At 53.9% G+C, this 23606-nt stretch overlaps 1 protein-coding gene across 7 annotated transcripts in view; it reads left to right on the forward strand.

Moving 5' to 3' along the window:
- Positions 1–23606, forward strand: part of SEPTIN8 (septin 8) — a 27631-nt gene continuing 4025 nt past the window's right edge. For 2 of the 7 annotated variants that reach the window (XM_033181262.1, XM_033181263.1), the window contains exons 1-9: positions 1–677; positions 12041–12161; positions 13145–13340; positions 13673–13859; positions 14927–15088; positions 15675–15771; positions 15950–16118; positions 16306–16438; positions 16582–16772. In XM_033181262.1, coding sequence (XP_033037153.1) covers positions 648–677; positions 12041–12161; positions 13145–13340; positions 13673–13859; positions 14927–15088; positions 15675–15771; positions 15950–16118; positions 16306–16438; positions 16582–16772 — 1286 coding nt within the window. In that variant the 5' untranslated portion in view covers positions 1–647. Of the gene's footprint in view, positions 678–12040; positions 12162–13144; positions 13341–13672; positions 13860–14926; positions 15089–15674; positions 15772–15949; positions 16119–16305; positions 16439–16581; positions 16773–19639; positions 22462–23606 lie in introns of those variants that run through there. The other 5 variants (XM_033181268.1, XM_033181266.1, XM_033181269.1 and 2 more) reach the window with 5 other exon arrangements.

A 23606-nucleotide genomic window follows, 5' to 3' on the forward strand; every position in this document is an offset into this window, starting at 1 on the left:
CCGCCCTAGCTCCGGCCGGAGCATCAGGTGGGGCCCAAGACCCCCGCAGACTAGGCTGCTGCGGCCTCTCCCGGATCCGACGGGCCGCCCGCAGCTCGTCCACACTCTGGCTGGTGGTCCCAGCACGTTTGCAGGCTCCAGCGGGTGGAGACGGCTTGGTGGGAGAGACCTCTAGGGCGCACGCCGTGCCCCACTTCCCCCTCACGGGAAAGGCTTCTCAGCGCGCAGACCCAGGAGACTCCCACCCCGGCGCTGCCCCAGGCTCCCAGGGACACGCAGCGGCCCGCTGGGCACCGGCCCCGAGCCCCCCGACACTGCCGTCCCGGTTCCCCAACGCGCGGACTACAAGTCCCAGCAGTCCCCGCAGCTGGCACCTCCCGCCTCGCCGCGGAGACCCCCGGCCGTCCAAGCGGCGGGGCTCCGGCTGCGCTCGTGGCCCGGCCGGGCGGGGAGGCCGGTCCCGCGGGCGGGGGCAGGGGCGGCTCCGCGGCTTCTCCCGCCGCCGCCGCCAAGGGGAGTTTCCAGGAAGTGGCCATATTGGATCCATTCAGCCGCAGCCGCCCGGGCGGAGCGCGTCCCGCTGCCGGCTGGTCCCCGTCGCGGCCCCTGCGCTGGTCCCAGCCCGCCCGCCCGGTGCGGAGCTCGCCATGGCGGCCACCGACCTGGAGCGCTTCTCGGTGAGGGCCCAGCTGGGCCGCGGTGCGCGCGGGAGGCGCAGGGCGCAGGAGGGGCCGCCCTGCAGCTGGCGGGGGGCGCGAAGCGGGCTGTCAGCGCCGCACTGCCGGGCCTCGACGCCGGGCCAGCTCGAGGACCCTGGCGTGGGCTCTCGGTCGCGCTAGCGGGGGGTCTCGAAGCGTCGGGCGGCCTGCCTTGCCGGGCGGCTGGTCGGGGTCGCTTCCTGGGGCGCAGGCAAGGCAAACCCCTTTCGCTGGAAGGAGCAAAGACCCGCCTGGCTCCGGGCAGGTGCGAAGACAGAGTGGCGCCCGTGGGGCCCGCAGGGGAGGTCCGAGACACTCCGGACCCTATCGCCTAGGGTGTTTCTTTCTGCACACTTGGGGAGAGTCCTCGCCGCACAGGTGCTGCGGGATAGGTACAGCCGAGGAGGATGGAGCCCCCAGGATCCGAGGGAGTCCCCCACACGAGCTCGGGACTCAGACTTGAGTCCTGAAGACCCTTGGCCTGCTTTTCCTTCCTCCCCAGCTCCTCTCTGCCCCCGCTCCCCACGCCGGAATCCTGGGTGCGACTCCAGGCAGGTCAGGCCTCAGTGGTCGGGTCTGCGGCAGCCATTCGCCAGGAGCTGGAGGGATTCCAGACTCAGCCCAGTGGGCGTTTATCTGGGCTCCAGTCCAGGTCCTCAGAAGGTTAACATCCCTGGTGGTCCCTGCAGGGGTCTCACTGGGCCCGAACCTGCCGATAGCCAACTTACTCAAGGTTTTCATAATTCACTCGGGGGAGGGAGGCCTTTGGGGGATTGTGTCTGGACGTCCCCCGCTGTTTAAGGCTGGATCTGGGTGTGTCTGGAAGGCTAGGCTGTGACAGTGAAGGAAGCTGTGTCCTCTTGCCAGCATGTGAGGCCCTGGTCGGCTGGAAGGGGGAGGCGGGGGAGAAAGAGGAGGAGGAGAAGGGAGGCCCAGGGCTGTTGGAGGGAGGGGGGAACTCTGAATATGTGAACGATAACGAATTGGTTCTGGGGCTAAATAAGGGAGCCAGAACTTATGTAATTAATGCTATAAATACTGTCATCCGAATTTATATATGTAAATTTTCCCTTTAATCTGAAAATACATTTCTTAGGCTACTTTGGAAATGTGCATGACTAAAGCAGGAGCTCTTGGTTTCATAATTTCTAGACTTGGGTGTTTTATTCTTATTGGGGAGGGGGGCCGTATGTCAGTTAAGTAAGTTTAAATACATGAGGAACAGATTCAGAGCCTGGGCTACTCAGAGATTCACTTCGCCCCTTATTATAAATTGGAATTTATGTACCGGAGGAGGGCAGTGCCTGAATCCTAACAGACCTACTGATTAACTGGAGGCCAAGAGACCCGTGAGTGCCTGGCGTCTCTGCTTGTGTGTCTGTGTGCATTTTCTGTGCCCAGCTGACCAGAAAGTTATGTCTGGGTCTTGTCCGTGGCCGGAGGTTTCACAGTTGATCTTGCAGGTGGGAGAGGTATGTAGAGAAACCAGAACCAGACAGCTTGATAGGAATCCTAGACACTCCTTGTTGGCCATGTGACCTTGGGCAGGTTATTTAACCCCTTGGTGCTCTCATGTGTATAATGGGATAGAAATATTACCTCCCTCATAGGGATACTGTGAGGATTCAACAAGAGAATCCAGAGCTGTGTCTGGCACATGGTAAGGACACATTGAATAATATATGCTACCTATTGTCCACGTGGATGTGAGGGCTGGCGCCCTATGTAAGAAGGGAGCAGAGGATGTATCTGCCCTGTTCATGGCACTCTCCGTAGGGCTTCCATCCCTGCTCATCCAGAGATGGTCCTCAGAGGGTTCGCTGAGAGGCCAGGCTGTGGGCTGGACAAGCCTTCCCCTGGGGTCCAGTGTTTGCTCTCGGACCATTCCTGTGAGGAGTTTGGGTATTAGCTGCAGGGTGGCCAGGGCACAGAGAGGGTACTGACTCAGGCACGGGCATAGAGCCTGAGCGCAGGGCCTTGGTTGCTATGCCAGCTTCAGCTAGAGGGATGGACACCTTCCACACCCTCTGCACTTTGGGCTGTCAGCCTTCTGGGAGGACTTGGATAGGGTTGGATTTGGGTGGAGACCTTGGGTGGAGTTTGGCCTGAATTTAAGTCCGGACTCCATTCACCCCTCCTGGCTTGTCATCTTGGGAAAATCATTTCTGCCTTTATCTTGCTGTAAAATGGGCAGAGCCACACTGGTTCCTCAAAGAGTTTATGGAGGGTTAATTGCAGTCCGTGGCATGTTTGGAAATATGCTGAGGTGTCTTGCAAGCCCCGGGATGTGATGGAGCCGTGACAGGTCTACACTGTCCCTCTGGCCAGCTCAGTGGTCAGACTAGCCCTGCAGTCCTGAGAATTGTCCTGACCTGGAGCTTAAACAGCATACAGAGTTGTACTTTGAGATGGATGTGTGCTGGGTTCCTATGTCCTCACATAGCATGGTGTGCACACCACAGGCTAACAGCCTTGGCATCCTGACTGGGCTCTGCTCCACCCTAGATCAGTATTGGGGTGAGGGTGGGCATCCCCTGTGTGTGGGTGTGTGGAGCAGCCCTCTGGGGAGGGTGTGTTGCCCCTTGCCCTCCTTGGACAGCCAGACTCCTGTCTACTCTTGCTGTGCCCCTCCTCCTAACTGGAATCTTGACTCTGGGGCTCAGCCCTTCCTTCCCTGAGGGCCAGCTCCAGTATTTTCTCCTGCCAGAATCTCACAGGTTCAGACCCCATGGTGAGCAACCCTTTAGGGCTTGGGGAAAGTGAAGCTGAGGGGGAGAGGAAGAAACGTGCAGCACGCAGCCTCACATTGGCGTTCTTCCCAGCCAGTCACTTACCCCCATCTCTGCTTTATCCCCAGCACCATCTGTCACTTCCGTTGTCACCCCCTCAATCTTGATACTCCCCCAAGAAGCGGGCTCTCCAGGGAGTACCTAGTCTCTCCTGAAGCAGGAATTGAGAGCCCTCATCCAAGTGGGGCTCAAGGTCTCTGTCAGAGTGGTATCTCCCCGTCTTGTAAAAACGGCCAGTAGCCTCCTTGCTGAGCCATGCCGAAGAGAAACGGGAGCTGAGCAAGAGATGCCCGTGCAGCTCTCAGGGCACATGTGAGCACCACCTGCAGAGCCGTAGCGCTGCCCTTTCCCCCAGGAGGTGAGTCTGCCTGCCCTCCCTCCGTCTTGGGCATCAGACCGTGCTGTGTGTGCCCACCTTGGGAAGGTCTGTTTGGGCAGTGGGTCACAACTGCAGGGCTGATGGGAAGCATTGGCAGCCCAGGGAGCACATGCTAAAAGACTGACCATGATAGGAACAGAGAGGATGGCAATGAGAAGATGAGCTCAGGGCCAAGGAGGAGGGAGACTGGATGGAGCCTGGGAACCAAGGGTCTGACTTGTGTCAAAAACCTTGGATGGCAGGGAAGGCAGTGGGTGCTTTGAGCGCATTATCTTGTTAATGCTAACAGCCCAGGGTTGGGTGAGGATGCAGACTTTGGTCATTGGCCAGTAAAGGTAGGGGGAACAAGATCCAAATTCCAACACCAGTGATGACAGAGAGGGTGGATATCTTTGCGTTTTGAGCCCTCGGATGGGCTAGGTGGAAGCATATCTTATATTTGGGGCAGTAACTACCACGAATGTCTCTGTGGCTCAAGTCCAGTTACCAGAGGCGAGCAGCTGTAGGATGATAGAGCAAAGGGCCTGAGGGCCAGCTGGCCTCTGTGTGTCCCTTGCAGCCTCCCCAGCCTTCCTGCCTCTGTGCTGCCAGCTTGAGTTTCAGGATCCCCAGGCATGGCCCCCAAGGCGAAAGTTTTGCCAGACAAGCAGATGCGGAGCTATGCGGGCAGGAGGGAGACACATCTGACTGGGGAAGAGGCACCCTCCCAAGGCCTCCATGCCCTCGTGGTAGAGCTGGGGCACTCTGTTGGCCTCTTTTGGAGCCATTTGAAACTTCAGAGCTCCTATAAGAACTGGGGCTGGGAAGAGGCAGTGGAGGACAGGGCAGGGGGCATCTTGGCTTTGCATGCAGTTGCCCTACATGTTCTTGGGGCAAATTAGATATTCTCGTCAGGACACATGGCTTTCAGGTGTTCCCTATCCTAGAGGTCAAATTAGAGGGACAGAACCAGCAGAGGAAGGTACAGGGGCCCATGTCTACTGGCAGGTGGCTGGCTGTTTTCTGAGGGGTCTCCAGGGCTTGGGCTGCCTGATGCCTGGGGTTCAGAAGGGGCTGTGGGTGTGGACCCAAGCCCACTTGTCAGACCTGGCTCTTGGGCCTGGGTACAAACCTGACATTCTGCCTGGTGTTGGAGTGAATGGACAAGCAGCAGAGAAGTATAGCAGTGCCACCCCCATCCCTCCGCCAACCCATGTTGGTGCCTATGCATTCCTCTGTCCCTTTCCAGGACTGGCATCCATCCTGGGGTTGGACGGAAGGCGGGGCACCTTTGCTACCCACTTTCTCCCTCCAAGGGGTTTCATTTGCTGTGAAACAGAGACTGCCTTCTCCTGCCAGTGATATCCAGACCACTCGTGGCTTTCCCTGTTACAAGGCAATGGTGGCTGCCACTGGAGTGCCTGAGCTAAGTAAGAAAATATGAATGCCTGGAGTTCTAGTACATTCTGCAGCCCAGAGCGCCTTCCCCATCTCTGTGGTGGGATAGACCACTCCCTCTCAGGCAGCACAATAAAGGCCAAGAATGTGTCTGTCCTAGGCCTGGGGTTTGGGGTGGCGAGTACTGGCCCAGCTACCAGTAACTGTGCTCTTAGTTTCCTGGAAGTCTGATTTTGATGGGAAAAGTGTGAAACATACGATCCCAAATTAATAAGCTCCAGCCTGGCTGGTTGTATGCAGAAAGGAAAGACAGTGCCTCTTAGTGAGACAGAGAAGCAGAGAGAATGGAGTATTAGGGTCAAGGGATGGTTTTGCTCCCAAAGTTCCTTCTCTTCCCAGGATGGGTGCAGTAGGACTGGCCTTGTGAGGGTGATTGGCAGTCCAGCTGCCATCTCCCTGGTACCTTGACTGCCGTCATGTTGGGACCATGGAGGGTGATCCTTGCTTAAATCTTCTCTCAAGTTTTCTGTTGCCACTGTAGGAGAAAGATGCTTTGGCTCCCAGGTGTCCTTGTGATTTGGGACAGGTATATCCTGCCTCTATTCTTCCTTCCTGGCCCGGGGTAGCAGCATCCCACCCCCACCCTCCCACATAAGTCTCCTTGGTTATTTCCCGTAACCTCTGACCTGGGCTTAGAGGCTTGCTGTGGAATCCTGGGACCAGAGCCGAAGCCTTTCCTGGGAAAATTCCTAGGATTCCTCTCAGGCTCAAGGACAGTTGTGCTTATGACCGCGACCATGGGTTCTGGCTAGAGGCCTCTGCTCTGGCTATTTAAGGCCCAGGCTGCTGGAAGGAGCTGGAGCCGGGGCTAGCATAGTTTGTGCCAGGAACATGGGTGGAGAAGGCTCCCAGTGGTCCATTGACTCCTGGGTCCATTGCTCAGTTACTTAATAGGGCCATCCCCAGGGCTGGAGCTCTCCTGGGGAGTGGGCTTCCTGTCTGCCTGACTGGGTACACTGGTGAGTGGGTGCTAGGCATGGGAACCCAGAGGAAGAAAAGCATCCAAAGTCCAAGGCACTGGAGAACTCTGGAAGGCCTGGGGTCTGGGGGCTGTTCTTTGTTCATTATTCAGTAGCTAATCCACCTATGGTGGGGTATTCTTTCTACTCCCACTGCAACAGTCAGCCTAGTTTGGGGGTTTGGATCACAGGCGTCTCTATTCACCCACAGCTTCCCCGGCTCTGTTGGTTTAGACATTCAATAGATTTCCAGTTCCTTCTGGATAAAAAACCTGTTTTTGTGTGTGGGCAACCATGAGATGCAGTTTCTTCCCAGATCCCACCTTGTTTCTTGGTAAAAGGGGCAGTTCCTCTTGGCTGGTGATGAAGGCTGCTCTAGGAGGCTCAGACAGAGCACTTCCTGATCAGGAAAAGGGCGTCCTAGTTATCCACTGGGCTGCATAACAAAATGCTGTTCTCCACTTCGTCTTGGAACGGCTGGGCATGGAGGCACGCAGCCGGCCTGAGAAGTTATTATTTTGGTTGTCGTCTTTGATGTGCCAAAGAAATGATGACACAGAAGCCTGGGGGCTGGCTCAGGAGCCAAAAGCTTGTTAGTGATTAGAGAGGGGATAATGGCCCCATGGAGTTTCTCATTGCATATGTAGAGCTCAGAGCTCTACAGAGAGCCAACTCTCTCTATCCTGGGACTTTGAAGACATGTAGAACACTTACCCGTGTGAGCACCTCAGGGAGCTAGGTGTGTGGAATGAGCCAGAGGCTTTGGGTTCACCTCTCTCTGGGGTCCAAGTTAAGTTGTCCTGCCTGAAGACTCCTCCCCACAGAGCAGTCTGCCATGGGGCTTCCTGACCTGAGAATGGAGCCCGGCTGCAGGGTCCTTCCAGCTCACTCCCACCAGAGCCGGCTTACAGACCGGCAGGCCTTTGGCCCACACTAGCCCACTGACATGTTGTATTGGGCCCTCATGGTATTCTCAGTTTGTATTGGTTGTCAATCTTTAAAAATTATAGAATTTCACATAAAAATATAGATTTCTGGGCCAGGCATGGTGGCTCACACCTGTAATCCCAGCACTTTGGGAGGCCAAGGCGGGTGGATCACCTGAGGTCAGGAGTTCAAGACCGACCTGGCCAACATAGTGAAACCCCGTCTCTACTAAAAATACAAACATCAGCCGGGCGTGGTGGCTGTGTGCCTATAATCCCAGCTACTGGGGAGTCTGAGGCATGAGAATTGCTTGTACCTGGGAGGCGGAGGTTACAGTGAGCTGAGATCACACCACTCCAGCCTGGGTGACAGAGCCAAACTCTGTCTCAAAAAATACATATATATATATAGAGAGAGATTTTTGGGTTCTCTTTAAAAATGGGAAGATTTGGCAACACTAGACCTGCTTTCCCACAGTTGGCTTGAGTTGTGGAACTGCGGCCGCCATGGATTGAGCATAAGCACAGGCTCTCCAGTTCTCCGCCATTCCCACCTCTCCTCGGGAGCCCCCACACTTAGCTGAATTAGCTGCTGTCTTTCATCCAGCAGGCAGAGAGTGATGTGACTAGAAGCGTGGGTTTCACAGTCACGTTGTCTCCATTCAGATCCTGGCTTTGCTCTCCTGAGCAGTGTGGTCTTGGGCAAATTACACACTCTCTTGATGCCTCTATTGTCTCATCTGGACAATGGGGAGGCTGCTATGGCCTATGTCATAGGGCCGAAGTGTGGACTACATGAGATTAAATTAGAGTTGTGCATAGCAAGCACGCAATACATGTTAGTTATGTCTGTTGTTGTTGCCATTGTTATTAGGGTGCTTCTGCCCTTCACCTATATATGTTACCTGCCTGGCTTCTAAAGGCATTTGAGCTTAGGCTTAGCCCTCTGAGGTCAAGGATCTGATGTCCTCATCTTTTCATTGGCAGCCATCCCAGTTCCTGGCACACAGCAGACATGTCCAGTGAGTGTGTGTTGAGTGACTGAATGAATGAATTGGGAGCCTGCTAAGAACAGGGGAGGCAGAGTAGCAGAGTGGTTTGGGACAAGAGCTTGGTCTACTCTTAGGTCCCTGCTCTGCCCTGTTTCGTTCCCTAGCTTCTGTGTGCTTCAGTTTCCTCCCCTGTAAAATGGGGATAATCGTGGAGTCTGTCATCCACAGTGAGAAAGGACTAAGTGAGAGCCTGGGTGTAAATCACTTGGCTTAGTTCACATATGGTGGTCCTCAGTGAGGTGTTGGTATCATCTCAGACATCCACTCCTTCCTTTAGTTGTGAACACTGAGCTGTTTTACCTTCCACACTGTCCCTCCTTTCCTGGCTCTCCTTGCTTTCTCCCTGTTCCTCTGCATCCAAAGAGTTTTACTTTGGATCCTATGGCACTGAAGATGTTTCAGTTGCAAGTAATAGATGACACCAGTCCACTAGCCTCAGTGATAAAGAGGATATGGCCAGGGGTAAGGGGAAAAGCGTAGAGATAGGGCAGACACTGGCTTCCTCTCTTCTCTGTGATTTTCTTGGCTCTGCCATCCTGTGAGTGGACTGAAGCCTTAGGCTAGCTCCCCTAATGGTTTCAAGATGGTCATAAAGGCTCAACCTGTGTCACTTGCCTGTACCTGCACCAATCATGGGATCATGCTGATGGGCTCCCACCCCAGGAGTTGGAGCTGTGGCCTTACCCACCAAATTGCAGTTCTGGTAGCCACTGGGAGACCTGACTTTATTTCTGAGTCATGGTAGCTGAGATGTGCAGGAGGTCCTTCAGAGGCTGCTGGTTCCTCCTAGGTTGTAACCCCACTTAAGTTGGTAGAGATGCCTGGGGCAGGCACCCTGGAGCAATTAATGCAACTTAGATCACATGTCGATGCCAAATCTATGATCAGGGAGTTGGCATTATTGAGAGTTACCCCTTGGTAAAGCCTGGAGGTCAGATCAGTCTCCTGGGACAAGGTAACAACACTGTCTCCATCAGAGCCAGTGGCCATTCTGTGTGTGTACATGTGTGTACATGCATGCTCCCTGACTGTTCCCTAGGGCTCCTAAACAGATATTGCCCCAGATGTGTGGCCCCTGCAATAACAGAGTATAGTCTGGGCAACAACTTAAGGATGATGACCTCCCTGTACCCCACACTTCCACAGAAAGAGTCGAGCTGTGTGAGGGGAGGCCACTCTGCAGTTGCTATGCATGGATAGGTAGTTTATGTGAGACCCGCCCCAACAATCCCCAGTGCTACACTTAGCCTCTGGAGCCTAGACCTGTAAGAAAGTGGGGGAAAACAGGAATGGAATGGCCTCTGCTTCTCAGTAAGTGCTCTGAGGCTGTGTGTGTGTGTGTGTGTGTGTGTGTGTGTGTGTGTGTGGTTTCCAGACACAGCTGACTTGGTGGTTTGGCGGCAGACTACAGGATGTTGGATTGCATCCTGATTGTGTCACCCCTTGGAAGAAGAGGATGAATAAACACATAGCCTTCTCTGCAAGCACAGCACGCCTTAAATTTTGGAGATTTTCAGTCTTGCCTGTAAAGAAAAAAGCTCTAGACTAACTGTTGTGTCCTCCATTTGATCCTCAAGCTGCCATAAGGAGGTGGAACGGAGACTAAATAATGAAGCCCTGTGTAAGGTGGGCAGGTGCCCCGATGCCATAGCAGTTGGAGGCCATGTTCAGTAACTTGTAAATGGTAGCGTTATCCAGCATGTTGGGCACAATAATGGGAGGGAGGGAAGAACAGAAAACCTGACCTCCCCAACCTCAAGCAGCCAACATCAAGAAGCTTATAGAATAGGTAGAGAATCAATATGCATTAAAAAAGGATAACCAGTAGTACTAGGAAACAGGATAACTGCCAAGTGAGGGGTCTGGAATGTAAGTGCTTGGGGGCCAGGTGAGAGTGGGTGCCAAGGAAAAGGTATAGTAAGCTGTAGAGCCCAGGGGAGGGGTAGAGTTTGAAAGGGGAGCTCAGAGTTACCAGCTGGGCTGGAACCAGGCCAGTGAGGAAGGCCTGGAACGCCATGCTAAGGGGTTTGGACCTGGCCCAGCACCTCCTAGGCTTCATTAACTACTTTTATGTGGGCACCAATGAGAGGAAGCTGCCTTTGGGACCTCCTTGTCCAATTACGTTTGCAGCCCTAAGGAGACCTGGGCTTGAGTGGGGAGATTGGGACATGATGCTTTGGGGCTAGGTGATGGGGAGAAAGGGTCAGCTATAAGAAAAGAGGCTCCGTTGAATGGGAGAGAGCAGGTTTAGGGTTAGCCCTGACTTGTTTGAGGGGATGGTACAACTGCCCAGAGAGGCCATGTGGGGTCTAGGTTGCCAGCACCCACACTTGGGAGTCACTGATGCAAGGCTGCTGTGGGGAGGTGGACATCAATTGTGGAGAAGGTTGGCTTTGAGTGCCAAGGTTCTCTGGTTGGGAAGGAAGGATGGCCAGAGGGGTTCAGGCCAAGGCAGTGGGTTGTGGCGAAGGTCAGCTGCTCGGGTGCTGAAGAGATGCCTTTGCAGGGCAGGAGCCAGGGCCACCCGTCCATTCCTGACCCTGAGCCTATATCTACATCTGCCACTGGTCCTATCTCCTGGGCTGTCCTCAGCTGGACCTGCTTCCCCGCCCCGCAGCTATGGGCAGGAGAGACTCTGAATCCGCTGCCCTTTCCTCTCCTTCTCTCCTTCCTTTCCTCTCCTTCCTCTTTCCAGCTGTCTCAGGGCAGTGGGGCTCAGGAATGGAGGAGGCAGGATTCTGCGCAACATGGAGCTAAGGTCTGCCCTCCAGAGGGGCTGAGCCTGGGAACCTTCCCTCGGGCAGCATTTTACCCCATTCCAGGGAGTCAGAGAAACCAGCCACACAAGATGGAGTGTGACCATGACCCTCTGCTTTAGGTCCTTGTGGTTTCTTTTTATAGAGCGCTGGGCCAGCTCCAGTGGCCCCAGCTCACTCGGGGCCTGCCGCCCAGCTCTCTGCTAAGGCCAGGCCTCCACATTCTCACCTGGAACCTTCTGTCTAGACAACCAGGACTGAGATAGGGGTAGGACGGTGGCAGGAGTCAGGAGCCAGGAGCTGGGGATCTATAGAGAACACCACTGAGGCAGAAGGGAGGAGGCCTCAGAGTCTCGATCCCTCTGGAACCCACCTCTGAGCCCCAGTGGGGGGGTTGTCTGAGTGAGGGCCGGCTCCTTTAGCAGGGTCCATGCATGAGTCCCACATGTGGGTGTGTGAGGAGCAGCAGTGAGCATGGAGGGCCACGAGCCCAGCTGTTAGAGGAAGCCCCTCTGAGGGAGCACGCGTGTGAGGGGGTCAGACCAGACCTGCCTCTGCTTGAGTCCTGCCTCAGTGGGAGGGCCTGGGAGGACTAGGCAGGGGCAGCATCCCCCGTCTCCTCAGAGCTGGCTGCAGGAACAGATGCACTTTGTAATCTGGGCCTCTGGGAGCATCTGGAGCCTCCTGCTGAGTAGGAAAACAGGTGGGCCCTTATGGGTAGCAGCCACAGCCCCTGGGGCCACCTACACCAGGAGAGATGGAGCCCTCAGGCCAGGCATCCCTGGCCATCCCAGGTGAAGCAAAGTCACAGAGTGGAAGGGCCTTTCCCCCTGGGGGCATCGGGCTCCCTCTGGGGAAACTTGGCCTGGAGCTGGCTTGGGAAACTTGGCTTGGGTGTACTCAGGGTATGTCTGAGATTTGTTGAGAATTCAGACATTGGGCGGGGCTGCTTCGCTGTTTTAACTCAGATTTAGCGCCCACCCCCGCAGCCTTGACCTTTCTTCTCCAGTGGGCTCATGTCTTGTTTTATTTCTCTCTTGGCAGAATGCAGAGCCAGAGCCCCGGAGCCTCTCCCTGGGCGGCCATGTGGGTTTCGACAGCCTCCCCGACCAGCTGGTCAGCAAGTCGGTCACTCAGGGCTTCAGCTTCAACATCCTCTGTGTGGGTAAGTGTCAGGGCCTCACCTTAGAGGGTGGGTGAGAACCTCCTGGGAGAGGGGGTGCTTCTGGCCCCCTGTTGAGCTACAAGGGGGCTTCCCAGGCAGAGTGAAACTTTGGGGGTGTCAGGATGAGGATTTGGTTGGTGTCTCTGCCAAGGTCAAGGATGGAGTTAGAGCCAGGGCCTGGCACAGCATTGTCAGGAAGTTACTGGATTGGGCACATGAAAGTGGTTTGTAAACTGTGGGTGTTTATCACAGAGATTTAGGTTCATTTATTCATTTGTTTGATCATTTAAAAAACATGTATTCATTTACTGTTTCCTACCCTGTGTCAAGGACGTTATGGTAAACAGCTCTGCCCCTCATCACCATATCCTGTGGTAAGTGCTCCGGCACGCATATGAACAAATACAGCCCCAAGCAGAGAGGCTCTCAGAGGTTCCCTGGGAGTCCCAGAAGGGCACAAAGTGCTCTGCTGGTCCCTCTGCAGGTGCCCTTCGGGAAGTGGCCCATCCTGAGTTCCCCCAGCTAAAGCCATGTGGAGCTAGGGCTGTCTAGGGCGCATGGGTTGAGCCACTGGTGGCTTTAGACCCTGGCCCTCCTGGTCCCGTGACCACCCTGGTCCTGGGAAGGGTGTTGTGTACAGCAGGTTATGTGTAAGGTGACTGGGTCTGCAGTGGTGTCTACCCAGCTGCACGGCTCTGCCTCTTCCCTGCTCCTTGAGGGAACACATCACACATCACACACAGCTATGTCTTCTGTCCAAGTCCACCTTCTGGCTCTTCATTCCACAGGTTATTTCTGAGGCCACAGGAAAAGATAGTTCCTGGGGAATGGGGGTGATGAGGGATGGGGGTGGGCGGCCTGCCCCTTTCTCTTGTCCAGGGGCCATGGATGCCTGAGCCCTGCCTGGCCTAGCCACCAGCCAAGGACAGCCCCAGTTCCAGCCTGTGACACCCACTTGTTCCCCTCCTGTCCTCACCACCCAGGGGAGACCGGCATTGGCAAATCCACACTGATGAACACGCTCTTCAACACGACCTTTGAGACTGAGGAAGCCAGTCACCACGAGGCATGCGTGCGCCTGCGGCCCCAGACCTATGACCTCCAGGAGAGCAACGTGCAGCTCAAGCTGACCATTGTGGATGCTGTGGGCTTTGGGGATCAGATCAATAAGGATGAGAGGCAAGAGGCGGGAAGGGCGGCCCCACCCAGCCTCTTCCCACCCCACCTACATTGGTCCCCATACCGGTAGCCCAGCCCTCACACTGCAGGGGGCCAGGGAGTGCCTCTTGGGGAGTATCTGAGGCTCTGTGGTCACCAATAGACCAGTTACTCCTTTAGGTGTCTGGAGGAGGGGTCAGCTGCCTGTATCCAGTCAGGGATCCTCGGGCAGAAGCTGTTCCCAGAAAGAAAAGGCCAGGGGGCAGCCTGGCTTGGCCCCGAGCCCTGAGCCCCCCAAGCCCCAAGCCCCTGATCTCAGCTGGCAGCCTCCTGGGTGATGGAGCTGTCTGTAGTTACAGGCCCATAGTTGACTACATCGATGCGCAGTTTGAAAATTATCTGCAGGAGGAGCTGAAGATCCGCCGCTCACTCTTTGACTACCATGACACAAGGATCCACGTTTGCCTCTACTTCATCACGCCCACGGGGCACTCCCTGAAGTCCCTGGATCTGGTGACCATGAAGAAACTAGACAGCAAGGTATCCCTGTCCCCACCCGCTGTCACAGGCTCCATAGTCTTCTGCTGCGATGCGATGTGGGTGGCTGCCTCATGCCTGTCCACCATGGTCCTCAGGGACCTCGTCGGGGGCTTGTGGATGGCCCCCTATTGGCTTGGTCCTCTCTCTGTCTTGCGTCTGTCCCTCCTGCTGCAGTGGCTCCCATTGCTCTGGGCTCTTTCTCCAGAGTCCTGTGCCCTGGGTCTGACCTTGAGCCCCTTGCTTGCAGCTGAATCAGTGTCATTCTCAGTCCTGCTGCCCCTCCCGCTCCCAAGAGTGTTTGTTGCCCTTCACCCCAGGGAACCTCCTTTCCCATCTCAGCCTCTTCTCTGCTCATTTTCTATCTCTCAGTTCCTAATTTCTAGCTCCTCCCTTCACTTCCCCCTTCCTCCCTGATATAAGTGTGCTTTAGTTCTTTCTGAGCCCCTCAGGGAGAGGACAGTTAAGGCCCAGAATTGGGATGTGAATGAGGGGTGGGTACTGGAGGGGTGGAGAAGGGAGGCAGCTTTATGGGAAGGGCTAGAAGAGCTGTGCATTTTGAAGGGCATGTGGCCCCACAGCCCTTGTCAGCTCTCACGCGACTGCCTTCCCATCTCAGGAGTTCATTTTTATTGTGAAAAACGGGATAGCCTGGGTGTGGGAGATTTTGGGATCTTCTTATGGCTACTGCTGATGGGTCCTTTTACCTGCTTAGTGGGGAGCACAGCCCCCGACCACTCCTTCTGTCAGGCCCCAGGCCAATTAGGACCTTCAGAGGATTCTGGGTCAAAGCTGGGTATGCCTAGGGGGACCAGTTTTGGGGCTGGATGGTGATTTGGGGGAACCAGGGCTGTAAGAAGCACTGCAGACAATTGTTGAAACCCATCAGAATGGCCACAGGTGGCTGGGTTTGCACCATGGCTGCCTGTGGGAGTGGCTCCGTCTCTCTGGCCTCCTTCCCCCTGCCCGGGGATATGGCCTGGGCATGGCTAGCCATATCCTGGGCATGGCATGGGAACCATTGCTCAAAAGAGCCAACCAGCCTGCTGTCCTCTCCCCGATCCTGTCAGGTGAACATTATTCCCATCATTGCCAAGGCTGACACCATCTCCAAGAGCGAGCTCCACAAGTTCAAGATCAAGATCATGGGCGAGCTGGTCAGCAACGGGGTCCAGATCTACCAGTTTCCCACGGATGACGAGGCTGTTGCAGAGATTAACGCAGTCATGAATGTGAGCGTTGGGCGAGGGCCTCAGTGCCCTGGGGCCAGAGGGCGAGGAGCCGGCACAGATCTGACACAGCCCCAGGAAACTTGTTCCCCAGGATTCCAGCCTTAGCTTCTCCAGGACAGAAGGGTGGGCATCTGGAGCTGGCCAGTCCTACATCTGTGGGCAGGGGACAGGAGGAATCTGATAGTGGGCCTACACTGGGGACCCCAGGTTTGGGTGTCATAAGACCATGGACTCATGGAGGAGCCTGGAAATGGAAGGAGTTGAGCAGGCTTAAGGGTTTGGGAACCTGGAAGGGAGCCAGGCTCACAGGTCCTTTCAGGGAGCTCTAATGGCCCCTGGGAGGCCTGAGGGCTGAAAGAACAGCCCGGAGAATCAGGAGCACCAGGGAGGGGGTTGAGGGTTCAGCCCACTCCCCTGTTTGGAGTTCTGGGACATTTCTCAACAAGAGAGCCAGGAAGCAAGCATCTGGCCCTGGAGCCTTTGTTCAGGTCTGGCTGCCCCTCCCTAGGACCCAAGGGCAGGGAGGGAGAGTCTGCCATTAGCCTGTGTCAACTCTGGGCTTACGCATACCTGGGCCCCTTTCCAGGCCCATCTGCCCTTCGCCGTAGTGGGCAGCACCGAGGAGGTGAAGGTGGGGAACAAGCTGGTCCGAGCGCGGCAGTACCCCTGGGGAGTGGTGCAGGGTGAGTGTGGATGGGAAGTGCATCCCCAGCTGGGGGTAGAACTGTGTCCCCTGGCCTGCCCTGCTGCCTGTAGTACCCTGTGCTGTTTCTTCCTCATGCGCACCTGTGTGCCCACCCTGACTCTGGAGTCTGCCCGCCTGCATGCCTGCCTGATACCCCACCGGCCCCCTGCTTTCAGTGGAGAATGAGAATCACTGCGACTTCGTGAAGCTGCGGGAAATGTTGATCCGGGTGAACATGGAAGACCTCCGCGAGCAGACCCACAGCCGGCACTATGAGCTCTACCGGCGCTGCAAGTTGGAGGAGATGGGCTTTCAGGACAGCGATGGTGACAGCCAGCCCTTCAGGTGACAGCCTGAGCCAGAGTGAGCCTGTTTTCACAGCTGTGGCCAGACACACCATCCTGGCATCTGTTCCCTGGGGGACCCCACCATCCTCTTACCCCTCGTGCCCCCATGATTCTACCTCTCTGGCTCTGCCCTACCCCATTCCTCCATATCCCATCCTTGGCCTCTCTTCTGTGGGTCTCCACAGCCTACAAGAGACATATGAGGCCAAGAGGAAGGAATTCCTGAGTGAGCTGCAGAGGAAGGAGGAAGAGATGAGACAGATGTTTGTCAACAAAGTGAAGGAGACAGAGCTGGAGCTGAAGGAGAAAGAAAGGGAGGTATGTGCCAGGCTGGGGGCTGGGGTGGGGATGCTGAGGGAGGGAAGGCCTGGCTGAGGGTAGAGGTGGGGGTGCCTTCCTGGCCCAGGCTCAAGCCCTCCTCTTCTTGCTCCCCCCATCTTCTGCCCCCTTTCTGCTGCCAGCTCCATGAGAAGTTTGAGCACCTGAAGCGGGTCCACCAGGAGGAGAAGCGCAAGGTGGAGGAAAAACGCCGGGAACTGGAGGAGGAGACCAATGCCTTCAATCGCCGGAAGGCTGCGGTGGAGGCCCTGCAGTCGCAGGCCTTGCATGCCACCTCGCAGCAGCCCCTGAGGAAGGACAAGGACAAGAAGAAGTAGGTGGCAGGCCACGGCTCTTGCTTTCGTTCTTGTCCCTCACCTCCCTTCTCGCTCTTCTCCCGCCCTCTCTTGTCCCTTTCCTGTTTTGTTTTCCCTCATCTTCAGTGGCTCTCTCCCCAGCTTTCTTGGTTGCCTTTCTTTTTCCTTCACTAGTGATCCAGTGTCTCGTGATCTGGATCGCTCTCATAGTCATGCACTCTTGCTTGCACAGGCAATCTTGTGCTACCCCTCCCTCTCCCTTTTTCTCTCCTCCTCTTCCCCCTTCCGTCTCTTCCCCCCCCCGCCCCCACCATTTCTTGCTTACCCATTCGCTCTCCTGTAGCCCCCTTGGCAGCTGTGGCCCTGCTGCAGCGTAGTGAAGGTGGGGCTGCAGGGGCGAGGAGCAGCCCGGAAAGGGCAGAGCTGCAGGGCTCTGGGAATGCTGGGAATGGTCTTTCAGGCCAGAGGAGGGACAGGACCTGGGAATGTCAGCATCTCCAGCTGACCAGATTCCAAAAGCTGCAGTGGTTTCTGCTTGGACAGCTGTGGCGCATCCCTCCTCAGTCTGTGGGGCAGTGGTGTGGGGCCCATATTGGCTGGCAGGTGGTGACGGAGAACCGTGGGCACTTGCGCCAGCCAACACCAGTCTCCTGGACACTGTGGTCACCACACAGCTGTTCTGAAGGGTCCGCAGCGCTAAAGGGAGGAAAGCAGCTTCCCACAGGGCCTCTGTGGTTTCTTTTGGGGAGAGGAGCTGCCCCTCAAGTAGAGGCTGGAGTTGTTCCTGCAGAGTGCAGACAGGAGAGAAAGACTGGATGGCAGGGAGGCCTTTCCCAGCACCAGGAGTGCAGTCAATGGAGTGGCCAGGTGGGGACAACTCTGAGTCACTTCTCCCTGGCGATCTTCATAGCCTGTATCCACACCCTTAGCTGGAGTCCAGATGTTCTGGCTTCTGGGGCTCTCCCTCGCCCACCCATCTCATTCACAGCCATGCCACGTCACACTATGGGGATTCTATACATCCCTCCTTCTCCCTGCCCTGGCCTATCTTGGGTACCATCTTTCTCTTACCAACCTAGGAACTAAGCAGGTGAACCCATCCTGGCCCTCATTCTTGGGATCCATTTCCTCCTGGGATATGTGGGGGTGTATATGCGCTGGCCCTTCCTTCCTTGGTGGCAATGAAGCCTAGCCATTAGGGCCATGAAGTGCATAGTTAGCTGTGGCCCTGCGCTGTTGCTTCTGGTGTTAGCCCTGCCCCCGCCCCACCCTCAATATGGCATTTCCTAACCACATGTGCATACACGTGTGACACACACTGTCCTTCTCTCCTGTCCCATCTCACATACCCAGTCTCAGGCACATATCTACCAGCACACAGTACACAATGTACAGAGGCACACACATACGAAGGAAAAAAACTCAAAGGACTTCTTGCTGGAGGAAACGGGGACAGAACCAGGCATTTCAGAACTGGTTGCCAATTCTCAGTCCTAAGGTCTGTCCTCTGCTTCAGGACAGACCCTCTTCCATTTTGTAGTTTCCCTCATCCCGATGCCTGGTGGCCCTACCCCAGCTGACAGTGCTGGGACAGATGTGCCCCTACCTGTCCCCAGGGAGGACCCCAGCCCCACACTCCCCTCAGCCATGAATTTCCCCTCTGCTCTGCATCTGCTTCCAGCCCCACTCCCACGCCCATCTTTCGGCCTGGTGAGCGCTGGGGCTCTGCGAGTTGGAACCTGTGTAGATTGCAAGCTGGCAGCTCAGAAATCAGGATTTTCCTGGGAGGGGGTGGAAGTCTATGACCCAGGTGCTGGCACCCAAAGTGACTTTGCTCTGCTTCCTGCCATCTTGTTAAAGAAAAGATAGCCAGGCCGGGCGCGGTGGCTCAAGCCTGTAATCCCAGCACTTTGGGAGGCCGAGACGGGCGGATCACGAGGTCAGGAGATCGAGACCATCCTGGCTAACACGGTGAAACCCCGTCTCTACTAAAAAAAAAATACAAAAAAAATTAGCCGGGCGAGATGGCGGGCGCCTGTAGTCCCAGCTACTCGGGAGGCTGAGGCGAGAGAATGGCGTAAACCCGGGAGGCGGAGCTTGCAGTGAGCTGAGATCCGGCCACTGCACTCCAGCCTGGGCGACAGAGTGAGACTCCGTCTCAAAAAAAAAAAAAAAAAGAAAAGATAGCCAGGATTCCCTAGGAAATAAGCTGTGGAGAAACCACTCAGAAACTACAGACAAGGGGCTGTGGCCAGCTCAGGGTGTGAGAGCCAGTGAAGGTGGGTGCAGGCAGGCTGAAAGGGCACCAGCACAGCCCTTGGGGTGGGGGCTTGTCACTAGTGTCTGGTCTCCCTGCTTTTCCCATGTGGCCAGGGCTCCATGATGTGTTCTCTAGGCCTGGGCCTGGAAAACAGGTCTTTCCTGTTTTCTGGACCTGCTAGAAAGCTTCAGTCAGTTTGGTCCCTGGGAGAGAAAACTCTCTTCCCATGACGACCCTATGGAGGCCAGGAGTGGGGTAGGTGGGGTGACTGGGAATACTCCGTCCTGCCGCCCTGGTCAAGGGACTAGTGTGAGTCGGGAGTGCATTTTTGGAATGGGGGCAGGGGTGTTTTTCATGACCATTTATTTGAGTGGTTTTGATTGGTTATACTTACTCTTTAAATTTGAATCCAAATTTTTTGCAAAATTGCTTCTGAATCAGATCTTGACCCTCAGCCTGGGACGCCACAAACAGAAGTGAATCCTCTGCTTTGCTCGTCACAAATGCCAAACTGACTGCCCTTTCGCAGTGTCCATCTTGCTGTCTTTTGCTTCTGTTTGATTTGGTCTGCATATCTTTTAATGTGTCTATTTTTGTTTTGTTTGTTTTATTTTTATTTTTCAGTTAACGCACGCACAGACTTACATGTCAAGAGTGGACTTTAGACTTTCATGTGTTAAGTTGCTTGAGTTACACCTTGTGACCCTTCTCCCATAACATGGTGTGAGGACGGACTGGGAGCCGGTACAGACTCCAGTGTTTACAGCTTTGCTTTCCCCTACCCGACCCTGGCCCCAGGCTGCCCCAGGCCTGGCGGGCCACCCCTCTCTATGCAAACACGTAAAAGCCAGGAATGCTGGAATCCAAAACTGACGAGGTTTATTTTTTTCAGAGCCAGTGGCTGGTCTTCCATTTACAGTGTCACTATTCCCTGACGGAGCTGTTATGTGCCACTCCAGCGAAGGCCCCAGCCGGGATGCTAGGCCTAATTGTTCAGCGTGGAGATGGCAACTCACGTGGTGCCCTAGGTGCAGCTTCGTGGTCTGGTATACATGCTGCAAAATTCACCCAGTTCCCCTCATTTTAATTTTTCTAACCTAGAGCTTAATTTTAATAACTTTAAAACACTTCTAAATATTTATTTTGGCACCAGCATCAAGACAAATAATATCCTCTCCCATTATTTTCATAAGTAACACAGATTTCCTGATTTTTAAAAACTAAAAATACCGCTAAACCTTTCTTATGTATCAAGTACGCCTATCATATATACAGGGAGAGCTGGGTAATAAACTTCCTGTAATGACAGTGTTTGGCATTTCTTTGTGGATGGAATTGGAACATGAACAAGACCATGTCCAGTGTTTTTACTGTGAATGTAAATGGAACAGCAGCCCAAAGCAGTTGTCTATGCCCCAGAGGTGCTACCTGTAAACAGGGACCAACTCCGTATGTGTGTTAAGTGTTTGACTCCAATTAAGACTCCCAAGCAAATCCTGCATATTCCAAATGCAAAGAGTACTCAGTGGGAGAAAGGTTGTTACCTCAAAGTCATTGCTGCTTTCCTGGCTGGGTCACAGGGTGAAGAGAGGAAGGTGTCTGATGTATACAGACAATGAGGGGAAAAGTGAGCAGCAAAGGAGCTTTCCCCTTCAACTGCACTCTAAAGGGGAACATTTTAAGGAAGTACTAGCAGCTTTGATTCTTCTGTGCTCCTGTTGGTGTACAAGCCACCGAGAATGTCAGTGTTGAGAATATGGCCTGGTAAAATGGGAGATGGAAAATGACTAGACGAAAGGAAGGGTAGTTTTAATGTTGAAGCACTGTGCTGGGCCCTGGAGCTACCCAGAGGAATGCACAACGCTCCCCTCAAGGAGCTCACAGTCTAGCATACTCCCTGGCTGGAAGCCTCAGGAAGCCGTGCTAATTTATTGTGGAGTTGCTAGTTTGCTTTTCATGCCCGTCTTCTTTCTCATGACCATTTCCCCCTTTCTGCCTGGCTTGCATTATTGATTTCCAGGACCAAGTCCTGGCTTCCTCCTGCCTTCCTGAGATGATGTTCTGCTCAGGGAGAGGCGGAGGGGTGAGCTGTGTACGTCCACTGAGGCACGGCCGGGAAGAGGCAGCCTTTAGCTATGAGGGCTCCATGCTCCAGCAGCAGAGCAGGTTCTGGTGACAATTCTCCAAGTTTTTATGCTATGACCGGGGTGGATCTAAATTTTGTGGGGCTGAAAGCTTGAATTATTTAGACAGACTTCTTTAAGAAAAACAATGTTAATATAAAATTAGGTACAGGGTCTTGGAAGGGGCCCTGAAGATTAAGGTTCATTAGCTTCACAGTAAGTCCCCATCTGGTTGCAACTGAAAACTGATGCTTCAGTGAGGGTATCTAAAAAGGTAAACTGGCATATATCCAGGGCAAATGTGGGTTGCCAGTGGCTCATCTCTAGGGTAATTTTATGTCTGAAAGTATGCAGTTGGGTCAGGGCATGACCTTTAAGATAGCCTCTCTCACCTAACATATTTCTGAAGATGAGGCCTGGTGACCCAGCAGGTTCATTGGACACATAAGAAATGAGAATTCCTGGTTCATGGGCCAACCTGGGGCTCTGGAGTGTGCAGATTTGGCCATTCGTCCATTGTGGCCCGTGGGTTGCCTCCCGGATATACTGAAAGGCCATACTCGTGGCTGGCTGCCTGCCTGTGGGCCTAAGCCTTCCCGGTATCTTCAGGGACACTTGACAGACTTCCGTTTTCTCAAGTCTGAGCTGCCTCCACAGGTCCCTCTAGCAAGCCTCACTGCACCTCTCCACCTGCTGTTTGTGTTTGGAATTTTGTCATCTTTAGCTGAGACCAAATTAAACGGTGCATAAAGTGAGCTTAAAACTTGCCACTGTTTAATAAGTTAGCTCTCATAGAATGTGACCCTGTCTGCAGGGTCTCATTTACCCTTCTTTTTCCCATTGTTATTTGTTGGCATTAATAGGGCTGTCTTACAGGATCATGTTGGCATTTACTATCATGTCTTTCATAAACCATGTTTGTTTGGGGTAGAAGAATCACCATATAATTTGTTGTCCAAACTGGGACTATTGAGAGAGAAAGGGGATGCTACTAATTACACCAGATCAATAGGCATAAACCAGACCTGTCCCAGGCCAATGGGGATATATGGTCTTTCTAGTTGTGGGTAACCTGATCTAGGTGGTTTGTAATTGTGCATACTGACTGCATATATGTTTGTGTATGTCTAAATGTGGGCTCCCTGTTAAGCAGGGCTCATGGATACGAGGCCCGAGTGTGGCTTGCTAGTCTGTTATGTTAACATGCTTTTCTAAAATTGCTTCACGTATTAATTCATTTACTCCTGCATTCATTGACTGTTTTTGTTCTTTTCCATTCACTTTGTACTCATTTTTTTTCATTAAATTTTGCATTTATTTTGAGTTTTTGTGGTGTCTTTTTTGGGCAGTAGCTTTTCTGATTTAACAAGTTTCCTGAGCCCATTAATCTGCTACAACTGTGGTAAAATACAGCTTGTCTGTTCTTTGAATTTAGTGGAGGTTGATCTACTTCTGTAGGAATTGTTTTAATAGGAAACCCTGCTACAGGCATCTGTGAAAGGCTCTTGGATAGGTGGGGGATGGAGGGAAGAGTCACAGGAAAGTCACAGAAAGGTAAAGGTGCAGTCTGTGGTCCACGAATCTTTATTGGATAACTGGGTGCAGGACATGAGAAAAGGGGCACCTGCCCTCGAGGAGCGTTCCTCCTTAGCAAAAAGGCTTCCCATGGGACTGCTAATATTTGAGTGTCAGAACTGCTCGAAACCACATTACATGCGTTAACTCCTCTAATCCTCATCCTAATCCTATGATTAGGGACCATTCATCCCCATTTTATAGCTGAAACACAGAGGTTTAAGTAATTAATTACCCAAGGTTACACGGCAAGTAACTGGAGTTGAGATTTGAATGCTGGTAATCTGCACCCTTAATTCCTGAGCTACAGCTGCTCCTTGGCATCTCAATGGAATGATGGAAGAGTAGTGGAAGTGTGGCCAGGTTAAAGTACACAGCCTGATGATGTGGGCTGGTGGACCTGAGACTGTTTTTTAGAGGTAGATAGCCCTAGGGGACAGGCAAAAGTTTGGCTGAGGAAGGGCAGACTGGTGGTTGAAAGGTGGTAAAAAGTAAGTGGGTTTCTTTTTTAAGGAGCTTTCTCCATTGAGCACTAGGTAGATTTGGGAAGACCAAAATGAGAAAATGGGGATCCCTGCAGGAAGAGTGGTGTGAACACATCCCTAATGCAGGCATAGCTCAGCTCTACTTTTGGGAAGGCAGGCAGCAGGGAGGCAAAGTATTCACCAACCTTTGAAGGACAGAGACTTTCCAGAAAGCCAGAGGGAGGAGGGTCTCCTAGGTGGTGGAAACATCATCAAATGACTTGGCTCATTCATTTCAGGGAAGTACTGTTTGGACAAGTTTAAGACAGGTCTATGATGCCCCCTCCCTGCCCTGTTCTTCCTCCCTGTTCCTCCCTGAGCCCACCTACCTTTCTTTCTGCCATAGCATCTGCCTCTGGGCTTTTTCCA

Source organism: Trachypithecus francoisi, unplaced genomic scaffold (assembly GCF_009764315.1).
Source record: "Trachypithecus francoisi isolate TF-2019V2 unplaced genomic scaffold, Tfra_2.0 Lachesis_group2, whole genome shotgun sequence".
Classification (NCBI taxonomy): Eukaryota; Metazoa; Chordata; class Mammalia; order Primates; family Cercopithecidae; genus Trachypithecus; species Trachypithecus francoisi.